The sequence below is a fragment of the Melozone crissalis genome, unplaced genomic scaffold, assembly GCF_028551555.1.
Source record: "Melozone crissalis strain CALT ecotype California unplaced genomic scaffold, PUWL_Pcris_2 ptg000120l_1, whole genome shotgun sequence".
Taxonomy (NCBI): Eukaryota; Metazoa; Chordata; class Aves; order Passeriformes; family Passerellidae; genus Melozone; species Melozone crissalis.
In genome coordinates, this window is record NW_026535896.1 from 7,055,944 (window position 1) to 7,074,409 (window position 18,466).

At 51.6% G+C, this 18,466-nt stretch overlaps 1 protein-coding gene across 1 annotated transcript; it reads right to left on the reverse strand.

Moving 5' to 3' along the window:
* Positions 1–17,225: 17,225 nt before the first annotated feature.
* Positions 17,226–18,191, reverse strand: LOC128948253 (olfactory receptor 14A16-like). Its single transcript, XM_054292871.1, has one exon. The coding sequence runs from the start codon at positions 18,189–18,191 to the stop codon at positions 17,226–17,228; it is 966 nt and encodes a 321-aa protein (XP_054148846.1).
* Positions 18,192–18,466: the final 275 nt, after the last annotated feature.

Genomic DNA, 18,466 nt, shown 5'->3' on the forward strand with positions numbered 1-18,466 from the left:
CAGTCACCAGAAGCCAAGTTAAGCCCAACTTGTGTCATCCTGGTTTTTTAACATTTTCTAAGCCTTCTGATGTTGACATTCTTGTAGTGAACTTTCTCACACACTTTCTGTAAATAACTCATTGTTTCGCATTCCTTTTATGGAGGAGGAGAGAGTTGAAGGGCTGGTGGTTTGATCAGTGTCATTGGAGAGGTGGCACTATCACCCTCCAATCTGCTGTCACTTTTGGAAAACTATAAATGTTGGAGTCAGAATATAAACTTCACATTTTTTCTTCGCCTTGAGAACAGCGATGTGTGCTTCTGTTCTTTCCTGTCCTCTAGTGACATCAGGTGACTGCCAATGTGTACTGCAGCCTAGGCTGAGACAGAGTCTGGATTGCCGGTGAGGTTTTATTGTCCCCCATCTTTGGTGCTTTGCCTGCTGTTCTTGGGGTAATGGCAACCACTGTGGGTTTCAAGGAGGATTCCCTCATTTTGGATCTCTGGAGGAGGGGTCCTGGAGTGGAAACAGGTTTCTATTTCCTGGTATGATTTTGAGCAATTGTTTCTGTGGGTCCGAGAGCGAGGGCTCTTTTCGGACTCTGCAAAGCCGTTCTCCAAGGAGGAGTGTTCTCTTGTGGGGGTCCGCCTCACGGAGGCCCTCTTTGATGATTGCACCGTAGACATGGGATCACTGCTGGTGCAGTGGAAAAAGTGTGAGGATCTTTGGCAGGGGTCTGGTTCTTGTACCCCTTGGAGTTCCCAGTGGACCCCTTCTGTCTCTGACGTGGACGAAGGGGAGTTTGAGTTTCTGTGTGATGTGGAGCTCTCTCCCCCGCCCTGGGACAATGTGGTGGGGGACGGGTCCAACTCAGGGGATGGCGATGGTTCCCCCAGGGTGGATTTGGCTGTGCCAGGCTCCCTTGTGCTGCTCTGCAGTGATGCGGCTCCACGGGCTGCACCTCTCTTGGCACCCCTCCCCTCCTCCATGTCAGGGACAGAGCTCCGCGCCGGTCTCGTCCTGTTGCAGACATCTTTTCATTAAAATCCTTTCATTAGGATTTTTCCTGCTGAAGCTGAGACCTTTCAGCAACGAAGTGTAAACAATGGTTATCTGCTGCTGTGGAACGCAACAGGTGGATCCGTGATTGGTCTCTTGTGGATGTTTGGATTTACTCACCACTCACGGCAGAGCTGCTCTTGCTCTCTGCCGAGACACAGATCTTTGTTATTCATTCTTTTCAATTTTATTTTTAGCTTAGCCTCCTGAGAAACCTTTTCCTTTCTATTTCTTTTTAGTATAGTTACAATGTAGTGTATATATAATAAAATAATAAATCAAGCCTTCTAATCATGGAGTCAACATTCTTGTCTCTCTCTCATCCTGAAAACCCCTGTGACCATGGTCACATGTGCCAGCCCACATCGGGTTTGCAGGCAGTGCTGGCACCTGTGCCCGCCAAGGCGCCCCCTGCCAGGGCTGCAGCACGACAGGGCGCTGAGGTATTTACCTTTAGTGCGAATGCCAACACAGCCGGTGGGAGGCGAGTGGGTTCCCGGGGCCATGGCGTCTCCTCGTCGAATTTGTGGATGCTTCCCTCATGCCAGGTGACTGTATGTCCAAGGGACCCCGAGCGTTTCTGGTGAGAAGCCAAAACTAACACTAACGAGATGTCTGAGCCTGCCTCATCGCTACATCTGCTGGGTTGCGGAGCAGGCTCCTCTGGCTCTGCCGGTGCTGCAGGGGGCGCGGGGGTGAGTGGTGTTGACCTGGCTCCCAGTCAGTCATCCCCTCTTGTCCCTGTGGGGCCCAAGTACCGGAACACAGCAGGTGCTGTGGCTTTGCCAGGGGGTTCCCAGGCTTTCCCTATGCTCAGGGGTGTTACTCACAACACTCATGAACCACTTTTGTATAAGCTGGAGAGGGAAGTTCATGATGCGGTTGCTCAGCATGGTTTGGGGTCTGCTGAGGTTATGCAGACTCTCGGGAGGGTTGCTACGGACGTGCTGACGCCTCATGACTTCGATCGTGTGGCACATTCTCTTTTTGACCCTGTGCAGTTTGATGTTTTTGAGACCAAGCAGGCTCGTTTGGCAGCCCACGCGGTGGTGCAGAATGCTGCATTGGCGCCACAGGACCCCCGGCATGGGGTTGTCACTGACGTGCTGTTGGGCATGGCGCTTTATGCCAATGTTCAGGCGCAGGCTGGATTCGATCCCCTTGTGCTTCATCAGTGCCACACGCTGGGCATGGCAGCGATTGTTCAGACCCTGGAAATGGCTGCTCCGAGGCAGCCGTTTGCGACAATTGTCCAGGGGATTGATTTGATGAGTCCTTCGTGGAATTTGCAGCAAGGCTGACTGCGTCTGTGGAGAGGCAGGTGCCCTGATCCTGTGGCAAAGAGGATTGTGATTGCAAACCTTGCGAGGTGTAATTGAAATGATGCTTGTAGGAAGGTTATAGTGGCTCTGCCTGGTTTTCCTATTGTCTCCCATATGGTGGAGGCCTGTGCAGACATTATCCCCTCGGGTCAGAAGTTGGCTGCTGTGGCTGCCGCTGTGCAGCCAGTCTGGGCAGCACCACAGGGCAGGTGGCCACAGCAGGGGACTGTGCATGCTGGCAAGAAGCAGGGGAAGAAAGCACAGAAGGTCAAATTCCCGATGTTCTTATGTGGTTGGTTTGGTAGGCCGAATCACATGTCCAAACCAATATCTGCAAGGCGACTGTTCATGTTAATGGCCAGGCTTTACCAGGCTCGGGAAACGTGAAGCGAAGCACTCAGAAGGAACGCACCTAGACACAAGCTTCTCTCCATACCCAGGAACCAATGGAGGCCTCCTTTGCCGGCTTGCAGCCAGCACCCGCGGATCAGCAGGTGTGGATGTCTGCACCACAGCAACAGTTATCTTAGAATCTTGTAAAATACACAAGGTTCCCCGGGATGCCTTCGGTCCCTTGGGTGGGGGCATGAGTGCTCTCCTGATGGGGAGATCTAGTGCCACCATTCAGGGCATCATTGTGCACCTGGGGCTCATTGATGCAGATTTCACAGGGCAGATTTGTGCCACGGTCTCCACACCCACCCCCTCCCATCACGATCACGAAAGAGACGCGACTTGCTCAACTTGTGCCTTTTAAGTCCTCTGTTTACAGGACAGCTGACCGGTCACGTGGAGCTGGTGGCTTTGGATCCACTGGGCTGCCTCAAGTTCACTGGACTGCTGTCCTGACCAAGGACCATCCCAAGATGCTGTGTACCCTGTCTGTTCCTGGTGCGACGCCATCAGAAATCTACCTCCATGGGCTTCTCAACAGCGGTGCTGATGCCACGGCTCTCTCCCTTGCTGCCTGGCCCCCAGAGTGGCCCCTGGATCCGGTGGGGACATCTGTCATGGGCCCGGGAGGGATGGCACAATGCTACGTGAGCCAGTGGCCCGTGCTGGTTGCGAACACAGAGGGACAGACAGCCTGGGTTAGGCCTCATGTTACTTCTACTCCGCCCAACCTCTGGGGGAGGGGTGTTCTGTCTGTCTGGGGGGTGTGCATCGGGACGGATTTTTGATGGGGGCCACTGCGATGAAGGGCGCAGAGTGTCTTATGCCTCCTATTTGGTGTCTGGTGGACAAATCTGTCTGGGAGAAGCAGTGGCCCCTCCCTCAAGATAAATTGGTCACCCTTCAGAATCTGGTGCAGGAGCAGTTGGACCAGGGTGAAGCTGGCAGGGGGGCTTTGTACAAACCACAAAGCAGACAGGGCTGCTGTAGAATGTGCCTCGAGCTGCTTTAATTTTCAGCATCAGTCTCATTACATGGTTATGACAATGGGAAGATGCCAGCAGCTCACATCCCAGGCAGCAGACCAGAAACTTAATATTACAACTTACTTTATAAGTTTCTTGACCAATTACACAAAGCAAAAGCACATTGACAGTAGTTTTATCCAATCATCATAAGCACACGTAACTTTGGTTAAAACAATGCTTGCTTATTTCGAATAAAATACCTGCTTGTAAGCCTTAAAACACAATGCACAGAGCTCCATTATTAAGCTTCAAACTTCCTAATATCTTGCTAGATAAACTTTCTGTAGCTTAGAGAGCTATTCTAGACAAGTGTTAATACACAGACCATTATTCTATTTGCCCTTGCTTTTCTACAGTTTAAATAATTTTTCTGCTGACCTATCTCATGGCTGCTGCATAGCTCTGCTCACAGTTCTGCTGTCTCTGAGGCCTGCATCTTGAAGCTTTCCCAAAATCCTCTAATTTTGTGGATTCCCACACAGGGTCATCTGGAGCCTTCTACCAGTCTTTGGACACTCCTGTCTTCTGCATCAAAAAGAAATCTGGGAAGTAGAGGTTGTTGCAAGACCTTTGAAAGGTTAATGCCGTGATCGAAAGCATGGGGACATTGCAGGCGGGCATGCCATCGCCTACCATGCTTCCCCCAGACTGGCCCGTCCTCATTGTGGATCTGAAGGATTGTTTCTTTACGATTCCTTTGCATCCTCATGACAGACCGATGTTTGCCTTCTCAGTGCCAGCGATTAACAAGGCTGAGCCCGCACAGAGGTATCAATGGAGGACATTGCCCCAGGGCATGCAGAATTCTCCTGCCTTGTCTGGAGTTCACAAGCAGTTTTCTGATGCACGTTTGTATCATTATACGGACAACATTCTGGTGGGTATGCCCCCCCAGGATGAGCTGCTGAGGATTCAGCCTCAATTGCTCAATGCTTTGCATGCTCATGGACTGCAGGTGGCTCAAGAAAAGGTTCAACAACCACCTTGGAATTACTTGGGGGTCAAAATTCTAGAATGGACGATCAGTCACCAGGAGGTGCAATTTGTGCATTCTGTGAAGACACTGAACGACACCTACAGAAATTGGTAGGTGTCATCACTCGCTTACGTCCATACTTGGGACTAACCAATGCACAGCTGTCTCCTCTGTATGATTTGTTGAAAGGAGACTCTGATCTAAAGTCACCTCACACACTGACCCCTGAGGCATGTAAGGTGTTGTAGGTGGTTCAGTGAGCTGTTTCGGCTTGCCAAGTTCATTGCATTGATCTCTCTGTTGATGTCACTGTGTTTATCACCACTCCAGATTTGTATCCCATGGGCATCATTGGCCAATGGAGTGACAAATGGCCCGATTCCTTGCATGTGTTGGAATGGGTTTTTCTGCCCCATCAGCCGCTGAAGACAGCAACTGCATTGTTTGAGCTGATTGCTCGCTTGATAATCAAATGCCGGCAACGGTGTTTGCAATTGATGGGTGTGGATCCTGCAAAGATCATACTCCCGGTGAAACGGGAGGATTTTGACTGGAGCTTTGCAAACAGTGTGTCCCTGCAGAGTGCTCTGGAATACTTTTCAGGACAGGTCATTTATCACCATCATAGCCATAGGCTACTGCATATGGCAAAATTCACACAAATCTCTTTGCGGCCCAAAACCAGCCAGGAACCCGTTCAAGGACCCACCGTCTTCACTGACGGTTCAGGGAAAACATGAAAGGCCATTGTTACCTGGAGGGATGGATCTGAGTGGCAGGTTCTGGAAGCTCATGACAATGGGTCAGCCCAATTGGTTGTAACTGAGGACTGCTGTCATGGCATTTGAGAAATTTTCCCAGGAAACTTTCAACTTGGTCATGGATTCCACCTATGTGGCCAATACCACACAGAGGTTGGGTCATTCCATTTTGAAGGAGGTCAGTAATCCTGCCTTGTTTCATTTACTGAAGACCTTGTGGTGTGCCATTCAGCCCTGGGTTCATCCATTCTATGTTCTGCATGTGAGGAGTCACACCAATTTGCCAGGCTTTATAGTGGAAGGTAACGCGAGGGCTGACAAGTTGGCTAACCCAGCGTGGGTAGCGCCTCAGCCTGATACACTCGCGCAGGCCAAGGCATCACATGGGTTTTTCCACCAAAACGCACATACCTTGCAGAAGCAGTTTCAGCCGACTAAGGCTCGTGACATTGTTGAGTCATGCGATGACTGCCATGCACTTGTTCCGTCTTTGCCGGCAGGGGTAAACCCTAGAGGCCTTGGGGCCTTGGAGCTTTGGCAGACCAATGTCACCCAGATTGCCAAGTTTGGCCGGCTCAAATATGTGCCTGTCACGGTGGACACTTTCTCCTCTGCGATGTGGGCTTTGGCTCACACATCACGGGAGAAGGCCCGTGATGTCCTTGCCCACTGGAGCCAGGCCTTTACCGTTCTGGGCATACCTTCTGCTTTGAAAACCAACAATGGTCCTGCTTATGCATTGCAAAAGGTGTGGCAGTTCCTGCAGTTGTGGGGTGTCTCGCACAAGTTTGGCATCCCTCATTCTCCGACTGGTCAAGATATTGTAGAATGCGCTCACGGTACTCTGGAGCGGGTTCTTCAAAAACAAAAACGGGGAATGAAGGGTGAAACCCCGCACAGTCGGTTGGCAAAAGCCTTGTGCACAATCAGTCATCTCACTGTGCCACAGAGCTCAAATCATTCTGTCATTTTGAATCACCATCTCTCGTTGCAGGCAGCAGACAAGGCACATCAGCCTCGAGCGAATGTTTGGGTACAGAATTTAGTCACCAAACAGTGGGAAGGTCCCTATGACCTTATCGCTTTGGGGCGCGGGTATGCTTGTGTATCCACACACACTGGGGTACGCTGGGTACCTTCGAAGTGTGTTTGCCCTGACCTGTGACAGAATCCGGCCGACGGGCAAGATGGAAATCGTGAACAACCTGAAAGACATCAAGCGGGTGAATCGTTGAGTGATGACTCAGATGCAGATGATGAGAGTGATCACTCTGATGATACCTCCACAAGTGGACGCTGAAGAGTGTTCATGTTCTCTTTTTTCATATTGTTCATTTACATTTTTTCTTTTTTAAACAGAAAAGAGTGAGATGTCACCCTGGTTTTTTAAGATTTTCTAAGCCTTCTGATGTTGACATTCTTGTAGTGAACTTTCTCACACACTTACTGTAAATAACTCATTGCTTTGCATTCCTTTCTGGAGGAGGAGACAGTTGATGGACTGTTGGTTTGTCCAGTGTCATTGGAGAGGTGGCACTGTCACCCTCCAATCCACTGTCACTTTTGAAAAACTGTAAATGTTGGAGTTAGAAAATAAACTTCCCCTTTTTTCTTCACCATGAGAACAACGATGTGAGCTTGTGTTCTTTCGTGTCCTAGAGTGACACTCCTGGGCCAGCAACTGCCTCTGAGTGGGGCCTCTCCCAGCCGGGAACTCTCCCATTTGCTGCACTCGGGGATCCCAAACAACGATGGAGCCTGGGCCGATCCCCCCACTCCTCCAGGCTCAGCCCTTCATCCAGTGGGGAGATGCCAAAGGATCCAGAGTGAGCATTTCCTGCCCTCAGGGGAATTTCTCACCAGTGCCTTGCACTGACTTTTTGTGTCTGTGTGCGCACAGGAGTGCCTGTGCTGGGGAAACATGGCAGAAATGCTGCTCTCTGAGGTGCTTGAGTGCCTTGGATAGCTGAGTCAGTCAGGCATGTAGGTAAGGTTAAGTCAGGAGGTCTAAGCAAAGTTAAATGCTGCTTAGAGTTGTTATTTTGCTAAGTTGTTAAGTTTAGGTTATTAGCTAAGTTAAATACTGTTAAATGTAATTCCTCTGTTAAATTGCTAAGTCATAGGTTATAAGTTAGGTTAAATAGTGTTAAGTGCTGTTCTTTTGTAAATTGTCAAGTTTAAAGTATCAGTCAAGGTTATGTTAAGTCCTATTAAATTTGAGCTCTGTTAAGCTTTTAGGCCATATTGCTTTTATCCTTGCCCTCACTGTCTTTGTGTTACACACACACACAGGGACAGTTCTTGGTTCATTTCTGGTTTGATTGCCTGGATTTTGTTTGATTTTGTTAATGCTTTGTTTCCTTGCTGTGCCTGAAGTGCCCAGTCAGGAGCAGAGTGACTCTTGCCAAGGAACTTTGTATTGCTGTCCCTTAATATAAACTCTGGTTTTTGCTGATCCCTTGCTGAGGATTTTTCATAGCACTCTCAAGGCCTTGTTGGTAGCAGGGTGAAGGAGCCCTGGCCCAGGCTCTGGCCCTGGGGGACACGGGAACGCTGCCGGGGGGTCCCTGTCCCCCTGAGCCACCCCCAGGGCTCCGGCCCCCCATCCCCGTGTCAGGCTCTGGGATCGATCTCGTGGAACATCCTCTGGGGGAGGCTGCGGGGCTGGGGGCAGGGGGACCCGGGGGGACAGGGGACTCTGCTGTGCACGAGCAGGGTTGGACTGCTCTGGGGGGAGCTGTGAGGGGGCCGGGGCAGAGTGACCTCCCCAGTGACCTCACACAGCCCCTGTGATGTCACACAGCCCCTGTGATGTCACACAGCATCCTGTGATGACACAGAAGACACTGATGTCAAAAAATCACAATGTGATGGCACTGTCTGTTCTGTGATGTCACAGCCTGTTCTATGATTTTACACAGCTACCCAGTGATGTCACAATGTCACAGAGACACCCTCCATAATGGTAGGATCTGCTCTATGGCCTCACACCCTACTCTATGATGTCACAGCCAACTTTGTCATGTCACAACCCTCTCAGTGATGCCACAAAAGCCTCTCTGTGATGTCATACTGCCACTCTGTAATGTCACAGCACACACTTTGACCTCAAAGCCCACTCTTTATTGTCACACAGTCATACCATGATCTCACAGCCTACTCTGTGCTGTCACACAACCCCTTGCTGACATCACAGCTGCTCTGTGCCTCTGTGACACAGCCACAGAGGTGCTGCTGTGACACAGCCCCCTCTGGGACATCCCACAGCCCCTGCCAGTGCTGAGCCCCTGTGAGCTCTGTCTGTGCCCTGCTGGTGTCCCTGAGGAGCCCTGGCAGTGCCCCAGCCCTGCTGGGCTGTGCACAGGAGTTGCTCCTGGCCAGAGCTGTCTCTCTGCAGTGCTGCCCTTGCCAGGAGCTGCCTCTGGGCCAGGAGCCCAGCCCAGCTTAGCAGTACAGACACAGCACAGGGACTTTAATGAGCCTCTGGGGCTTTGGTGCTCTTTGCATCAGACCCAGTCCCTCAGAGAGGGCTCAAAAATTTTTTCAAGAACTCTAAGTGAGATTGAAACACTGAAGATTCTTGTGCTTTAAATAGATCCCTGTGAGGCACAAGACTGACAAAGTGTCCTCAGGTTCCAGTTAGAGCAGAACACTGGAAGCAGTGATGACAGCTGGGGACAAGCAAGGCAAAGGTGTCTCTGGTGCTGAGCACACCTGGATGTGTTTCAGGAATGCAAAGGGCCAAGGCCTGAGCCCCAGCCCCTGGCCAGGCAGATCCTGTCCCTCCCTCCTTGCTCAGGGCCCTTCCTGGGATGGGCACTGGCATGTGGGGATGTGGAATGCCAAGGGCAGGAGCATGGGGCGGCCCCTGCCAGGCTGCTGAGCAGGGACAAGGAGGCAATGAGGCCCCAGCCCTGCAAGGGTCACTTGTCCCTTCGTGGCCTCAGGCCCAAGCCCAGCAGCCATGGCCAAAGTGCTGCCCAAGTTGGCTCTGGCAGGGCTGTCTTGCAGCTGCTGCCCATCCCTGTTCCCTGTGCAGCCCAGGCTGTCCCACGGTGTCCCTGCGCTGCGCCTCTGCCCCTGCAGGCTGTCGGCATCCCCCGGCTGCCCCACCTGGCTGGGCCCTTCCTTTGCACCCAGCTCTGCCTCCTGCCTGCCTCTGCCTCGCCACACAAAGCCTTGGCCTTGATATCAAAAGGATTAATTCAATTTTTACTGTGCCTGTGAACTTTCAGCACAGGAACAAGGCATGCAGGGGCTGCTTTCCCAGCAAGGATGGTTGGAAGAGAAGACATCTGGCTCAAAAATGTAGTGACATAAAATCAAAGGACTGAATCTGGGAACTTTGGGTGAGTTTTATGGAAGTGAGTAAATTGTAATACACACTTACTGATGCTGGTAGAATAACATGTCCACATAAGGTTAGAAGTTATCCCTCACTAGACCTCAGGCCTGAATAAATGATCCCCTCTTTAAAAGCAAATTAGTGTTAACGGGTCTTATTCTGATATTTTGGAGATTTGGTGATGGCGAGGCCTCACAGAACAAGGAGTCAACTGTGACACTGAGCAAACTCATGGAACAAAGGGTCCATTGTGACACTGCAGAACCCCATGGAACCAAAATCCATTTTGGCACATTGGGGCCACATTGAACCAATGGCCTGTTGTGATACTGCGGATCCAAGGAGACCATTGTGACCCTGAGAAACCTCTTGGAACCAAGGGGCCATTGTGACACAGCACGGCCTGGTGGAACCATGGGTCCGTTGTTAAACTGCAGAACCTCACGGAACCAAGGTGACCGTGTTCTACTGCGGAACCTCATGGAACAAAGGGTCCATGGTGACACTGCAGAACCAAGGAGACTGCTGCTGGCAGTGTGAGAGCTCATGGAACCACAAGTCCATTATGACACAGCAAGGCCTCATGGAGCCAAGGGTCCCTTGTTAAACTGTGTGGCCTCATGGAACCATGAGCCATTGTGACATAGCGTGGCCACACGGAGCCAAGGGGCCACTGTGACACTGAGGATCCAAGGAGACCATTGGGACTGAGGAACCTCATGGAACCAAGAATCCTTTGTTCCACTGTAGGGCCCTGTGGAACCAAGGGCAGCACAGGGACATTGTGGGGCCTTTTGGAATAATGGAGACTGTTCTGACACTTTGGGACCCACTGGAACCAAGGGGCGATTAGAGCATGGCAGGGCCTGGTGGAATCAAGGGGACTGCAGGGAACACTGTGGGTGTCCATGGGATGAAGGGTCCATTCTGACACCGTGGGACCAAGGATACCATTGTGACACTCTGGGGCATCATGGAACCAAAGGTCCATTGTGACGCAGCAGGGCCTCATGGAACCATGGAGGCAATTTTTACACTCGGAGGCCTTGTGGAACCAAAGGACCATTGTGGCACTTCAGAGCCTTGTGAAGCCAAGAGGACTATAGTGACACTGTGGGGCTCCATGAAACCAATGGTCTGTGGTGACACTGCAAGGCCTTATGGGATCATGGAGACCATTGTGACACTGCAAGGCCTCATGGAAGCAAGGAACCATTGTGACACTGTGGGGTCATGGCAGGTCAAGGGGCAGTTGTCACACTGAGCGGCACCATGGAACCAAGGAGTCCATTGTGACACTCCAGGGCCCCATGGAAAGAAGGATTCATAAAACAGTGCAGGACCCCATGGAACTAAAGTCCATTGGGACTTTGCGGAGCCTCATGGAATCCTGGAGGCCATGATGACATTTGGAGGCCTTGTTGAATCAAGGGGCTCTGCAGGGCCTCATGGAACCAAGGAGACCCTTCTGACATTGTGAGTCCCCATGGAACCAAGGGTCCCTTGTGACACTGCAGCACCAAGGAGACCCCTGTGACACTGCCAGGCCTCATGGAAGCCAGGGACCATTGTGACACAGGGGACCTCATGGAACCAAAGGAGCATTGTGACACAGCAAAGCCTCATGGAATCAAGGGGACAATAGTGACACTGTGGGGCTCCAAGGGACCAAGGGGGGATTCCTAAAGTGCAGAACCAATGAGACCATTGTGACACTATGAGGCATCATGGAACCAAAGGCCATTTTTACACAGGAGGACTTCATGGAACCATGGAGGACATTTTAATGCTTTGAGGCCTTGAGAAATCAAAGGGCCATTGTGGCACCTTGTGTCTGCATGGAACCGAGGAGTCCATTGTGACACTATGAGGCCCTGTTGGGCCAAAGGGCAATTGTCACACTGTGTGGAACCATGGAACCAAGGGACCATTGTGACACTACAGGGCCCCATGGACCTAAGGATTCTTGGAACAATGTTGGACTCATGGAATCAAAGGTCCATTGTGACTTTTCAGGGCCTCATGGAATTAAGGGAGGACAATTGTGATACTGTGGGGCTCCATGGGACAGAGGGGCCATTGTGATACAGCTGGGCCTCGTGGAACCATGGGAGACCATTATGACACATGGGGCCTCGTGGAAACAAAGGAGCATTGTGACACAGCAAGGCCTCAATGAACCAAGGCGAGAGAATAGTGACACTGTGGGGCTCTATGGGACAAAGGGGCCATTCTGACACCGGCTCATGGAGTCATGGGTCCATAGTGGCAAGGCAAGGCCTTGTGGAACCAAGGAGACCATTGTGACATCATGGAAACTCATGGAGCCAAGGGTCCATTGTTAAAGTCCAGAACCAAGGAGACCATTGTGACAGTACAGAACCACACGGGAACAAGATTCCATTGTTATGCAGTGGCACCAAGGAACCACTGTGACACAGCAGGGCCACATGGAACCAATGGTCCATGGAGATACTGCGGATCCAAGGACACCATGGTGATGCAGGGGAACCTCGTGGAACCAAGGGGCCATTGTGACACTGTGGGGGGCCCATGGAACCAAATATTCATGGTGACACAGCGGGGCTGCTTGTGACCAATTGTCCATTGTGACACTGCAGATCCAAGAGACCAGGGTGAAACTGATGGAACCAAGGGGCTGTTGTGACACACCAAGGCCTGGTGGAACCAAGGAGAGCACTGTGGCAGTGCAGAACCAAGGAGGCCATTTTGACAGTACAGAACCCAATGGAACCAATGGTCCATTGTTATACAGAGGGGCCTCATGGAACCAAGGGGCCATTGTGACACTACAGTGCCCCATGGAACTAAGGATTCCTGGAACAATGTGGGGCTCATGGAACCAAAGGTCCATTTTGAAATTGAGGGGCCTCATGGAACTAAGAGGGCACAATTGTGATGCTGTGGGGCCCCATGGAAGCAAGGGGCCAGTGTGACACAGCTGGGCCTCATGCAGCCAAGGACCAATGGGATCCTGAGGAAGCCAAAAGAACCAAGGGGCCATTTTGACACTCTGCAGCTGTGGAGACCCTGAGAGGCATTCCCTGGGTTAGGGAGACACAAGAAGCTTCCCTGAAAAGCTGTTCGATCCCATCGGCTCCTTCCCCTTGTTCTGTGTCCCTCAGCCACTCCCTCCCCATTCCCCCATTGGCTCCATCTTTGCACTGCCCCCATGCCACTGATCAGTCCCTTCCTTTGGAGATACAGAAACCTGGACTCCCCCCAGAAGTCCTGCCTTGTGACCCTGAACATCTCACTGCACAGCTGAATGAAACATCTGTGGATACCATGCAAAGGCCCTTTTTGCTTCCCTGCCCTGGGTTTTATTAGCAGCTATTCCGGCTGCAACAATGGCCCTTTATGGCAGCGTGAATCCAAGGACACCATGGTGACACTGTGGGACCTCATGGATCCAAGGGGCCATTGTGACACTGAAGAACTTCATGGGACCCATGGTCCATTGTGACACAGCAGGGCCTCATTGGAACAAAGGAACCATTGCTGACAGTACAGAAACTCATGGAACCAAGGGGCTGTGGTGACGCAGCAGGGCCACATGGAACCCAGGAGACCAGTGACATTTAGGGACCTCATGGAACCAGAGTCCATTGTGAAACTGCAGAAACAAGGAGACCACCGTTGATGCTATGGAAGCTCATGGAATCAAGCAACCATTGTGACACCTCAGGGCCTCATTGAACCAGGCAGACCATTGTGACACCACAGAACCTCATGGCACTGAGGGTTTATTGTGACACAGCAGGGGCCATGGAGCCAATTGTCCATTGTGACAATGTGGATCTGAGGAGACCATGGTGACACCATGGAAGCTTATGGAACAATGGGTCAACTGTGACACAGCAAAGCCTTGTGGAACCAAGGAGACCATTGTGACATCATGGAACGTCATGGAACCAAGGGTCCATTGTTACAGTCCAGAACCAAGGAGACCATTGTGACAGTACAGAACCACACGGGAACAAGATTCCATTGTTATGCAGTGGAACCAAGGAACCACTGTGACACAGCAGGGCCACATGGAACCAATGGTCCACGGAGATACTGCAGATCCAAGGACACCATGGTGATGCAGGGGAACCTCGTGGAACCAAGGGGCCATTGTGACACTGTGGGGGGCCCATGGAACCAAATATTCATGGTGACACAGCGGGGCTGCTTGTGACCAATTGTCCATTGTGACACTGCAGATCCAAGAGACCAGGGTGACACTATGGCAGTTGACTGAACCAAGGGGCTTTTGTGACACTCCAAGGCCTGGTGGAACCAAGGAGAGCACTGTGGCAGTGTAGAACCAAAGAGGCCATTTTGACAGTACAGAACCCAATGGAACCAAGGGTCCATTGTTCTACAGCAGGGCCTCATGGAACCAAGGCGCCATTGTGAAACTGTGGGGCATAATGGAGTCAAGGACACCACTGATACTGAAATCCACTGGATAGATACTTCTGAACAGTTTGGAGTATTTGAAAGCAGGTATTCTTTTTTAGAGTATGGTGGTCACTTAGGCCATCCTTCCTCCATTGGAGTGCACTGAGGATCAAATGAACAGAGTTTTTATCACACACACTGATGATGTATCCATTAGCTATCCCCAGTTCCTTTGAGTTTATTTGACATAGTTGCACCCCTTATCACAAATCCTTTCATGGTTCTTTGGATTTTGTCTTCAACATCCAGTGTCCTTTTTAGGTGGCTGTTCCTTGACCCCTCCTTTTGAGTAAGGGCAATATTATTGTTCTGCATAACTTCTGTTTTGTCAGAGCAGAGCTGGCATCCTGCTTGCATTTCTTGGGACTTCTGTTTGCCATAGGTACATCCTCAATTAGTTTCTCCAAGGCTGAGCTGTTCTGTTCTACTGTCCTTGACAAAAGTAAATGTTGTTCTGTTCTCCTGTCCTTGTGTCAGTGCTCGCCCTGCATGAGGCGTCTGCAACCCGCACAACCTATGGGCCTGGGGTGGGTAAGTGTTCCTGGGGAACAGGGATGGGACAGCTGGGCGGGACTGACCCAAGGGATGTTCCATTCCATGTCACACCATGATCAGAAATCATCTGAGAGAAGCGGGGGGGGGGCAAGGAGGGTAGGGGATTAATTTATTTTTTCAGATATTTTTCTTTCAAAACAGCACCAACACATACAGAATTTTCTCCTGCCACAAGGTGGTTAAGTATTTCCCACTGATGGGAGATTTCCTGCTTATTTGGTTTTTCTTCTGTTTGTGGTCTTTTCTTTTCGTGGTTGGTTTGTTTGTGGGGGTTTTGTGTTGTTGTGGGTGGATCTTGCTTTGGGTTTATTGGTTGGTTTTGGAGTTTCTTTTTGGTTGAATTTCAATTTTTCCCTATTGAACTGTCTTTCTTCTGGTGCATAAGTTTTTCTGCCCTTTCTTGTGGCTTGCTTGGCACCTGATGGCAAGACAAATTTCCCCAACTCAGTCATCTTGCATTTTGCAGTCACCATTAACTAGATGAGTTCAGTCACAGACTCCCTGAAATTTTGCAGCATCCATCAAGGAATTGAAATTACATCTCATGCCATTTTAGAGACAATAGAAATATTCCACTGTGGCGGCCAAGGGCTGGCCACTGAGGGATGTCACCAGGGCATGGCTGCCAAGAGGACTCTGTACCATGGATGACATTTGACCCTCATTGTTCAGCTAAACTCCCACCCAGCCCATGTTCCACTCCTTCAGCCCGGCTCTCTCCAGTCTGGCTCTGAGGAGACCACAGCAGACCCTGTCCCAGGCCTGGCTGAAGTCTGGGCACACAACATCCCCTTCTTTTCCCTCCCACATGGGTTCTGCAGTCCCTGCCCTGTCCTGCCAGTGCCTGGAATGGCTGCAGGAGGATTTGCCACATCCCCTTCCCTGCTGAGCCTGACCAGGCTGTGACTGTCCCAGTCCCCCTCTCTGCCCTGTGTGCAGACTGGTTCCATGTCTGCCCTTCCCAAGTTCCCAGGACCCTCTAGGATGGCTCTGGCCTTTCCAATGGGGTTTGAGAGAGGTCCCACAGTGATACTGCCCAGCCTTCTCAACAGCCCTGACACCAAAGGCCTTTTCCACATCCCTCAGTTCCAGGTCAGTGCCCAGAACACAGCACAGCCCTGTCCAGGTCCTCGGGCTGGTTCAGAAGGGAGGCAGCTCTGATTTCTCCCCACAGACCCTCACTCTATCCAATGTCTCTCTGTGCAGTCCATGGCTGCCCTGAGCATTTTTTCCTGGAGCCGCCCTGCCAATGATATTTGTCTCCATGCAGTCCTAACCACAACCCCACAAAGAATTCAGGTGTTTTCCCAGAGGACGTTACTCTCAGGGTGAAGTGGCCTCAAGGCCCTGTTTGTGCCACTGGAATTGTGCCAGCCCCGGGTGTGCTGATGGTGTTTGTGCTCACTGGGGTTCATCTCCCCACACACACACGATGCACTGCTGAGATCTCCTCAGTGCAGAGAAAACATGGCCTGCTGGCCTGGTCACTTGGTGTCCCTCCGTGCAGGGACAAACAACCTCCTGCAGGTGGGGAGAGGCCAGTGCTGGCAGTGGTGGTTGCAGGGGCTGGTGTGGGACAATTGCCCTGGGCCACCTTCCCAGGCTGTCCCAAAACAGAGACACAGCCCAGGCCCTGCTCTGCTGCTGCCTCAGGTCCATGCCAGGAGCTCTGGCTGTGCCAGGACACTGCTGTGAGCCCCCCCTGCACACTCCCCCCTGCCCCAGGCACTGGGCTTTGCTGTGCCAGGCCATTCCTGGAGCACATTGCTGAAAGCAGCTCTGGAGGGGAGCAAAGCCTCCCTGCCCTGCCCTCAGGAGATGCCCTTTGCTGCTGGAGCTGCTGTGCTGGAGCCCAGCTGTGTCCCAGCAGTGCCCATGGCCTGGCCCTGCCTGTGGCCACAGCAGGGACACACAGCAGGGCAGTCGCCAAGCTGCCAGAGCACTCCGGCCTTACAGCCACAGCAGGGCTGGCAAGGACAGGGTGCAGTTGGACAGAGCAGATGTGGGAAGAGCCGAGGCCATTGTCCCTGGCTGTGCTGCTGTGGTGGGAGTCTCTTCCCTCCAGCTCTGCTCACAGGCACTGCCCCTGCAGGGACAGAGAAGGGGTGAGGAAATGCCTTGGACAGACAAGTCAGGGCAGGCACTTGTTTTTTATTTAAATGCCAAGGGAAGAAGCCTCTTGCAAGTCTTTCTGTTTCAAAAGAAAGGTAGATATTCATGTAGAAATGGTAAGAGTAATACTACAATATTTTGTAGGAAACACTACAACAATAGGAAAAGTTACCATAGTAAAAAATAGACGAATAAGAGAAAAAAGGCTGAGATTGTAAAGAGTTATATACTGAAGGCTCTGTAGCAGAAAAAAGAATTTATTCCTTCTGAAGATGCAGGCACCAGTTTTCCCAAAGCATCCTTGAGCTCCTGGTTCCTCAGGCTGTAGATGAGGGGGTTCAGGGCTGGAGGCACCAGGGAGTACAGAACTGAAAGGGACAGATCCAGGGATGGGGAGGAGATGGAGAGAGGCTTCAGGTAGGAAAATGTGCCAGTGCTGATAAACAGGGAGACTACAGCCAGGTGAGGGAGGCAGGTGGAAAAGGCTTTCTGCCATCCTTGCTCAGAGGGGACCCTCAGCACAGCCCTGAAGATCTGCACATAGGAGAAAACCATGAACATAAAACAACCAAAATATAGAAGAGCACTTAGCAAAATGAGCCAAATTTCTCTGAGTTTGGAGGGGGAGCAGGAGAGCTTGAGGATGTGTGGGATTTCACAGAAGAACTGGCCCAGGGCATTGCCATGGCACAGGGGCAGGGAAAATGTATTGGCTGTGTGCAGCAGAGCACTGAGAAAGCCACTGGCCCAGGCAGCTGCTGCCATGTGGGCACAAGCTCTGCTGCCCAGGAGGGTCCCATAGTGCAGGGGTTTGCAGATGGACACGTAGCGGTCGTAGCACATGACTGTGAGAAGGGAAAACTCTGTTGTGATAAAGAAAAGAAAGAAGAAAACCTGAGCAGCACATCCTGAGAAGGAGATGTCCCTGGTGTCCCAGAGGGAATTGTGCATGGCTTTGGGGACTGTGGTGCAGATGGAGCCCAGGTCAGTGAGGGCCAGATTGAGCAGGAAGAAGAACGTGGGCGTGTGCAGGTGGTGGCCGCAGGCTACTGTGCTGATGATGAGGCCGTTGCCCAGGAGGGCAGCCAGGGAGATGCCCAGCAAGAGGCAGAAGTGCAGGAGCTGCAGCTGCCGTGTGTCTGCCAATGCCAGCAGGAGGAAGTGGCTGATGGAGCTGCTGTTGGACATTTCTTCACTCTGGGCATCGTGGACTACTGAAAGAAGACATTGACAAGCTGGGTCCAACTTCTTGCATCAGTCCTATGGATTTTGCATGGAATCTCCTAAAAATTACTTGCCTTCCTGAGGGGGGACTTTGCTAGGGTTTTTTGAATGGGTGTTTTTGCGGCTGAGTTACTGATTCCTCTTCAGCTATGCTCCCTGGGTGAACACTGGGGACAAAACAAGGAGAACAGGGCTCCCTGCGCCCCAGTGTGGTCAGACATGCAGGTCCCCACAGAGGG

Excerpts from the sequence above, each read along its gene's own strand:
- LOC128948253 (XM_054292871.1), bottom strand. The coding sequence starts at position 18,191 with ATGTCCAACAGCAGCTCCATCAGCCACTTCCTCCTGCTGGCATTGGCA.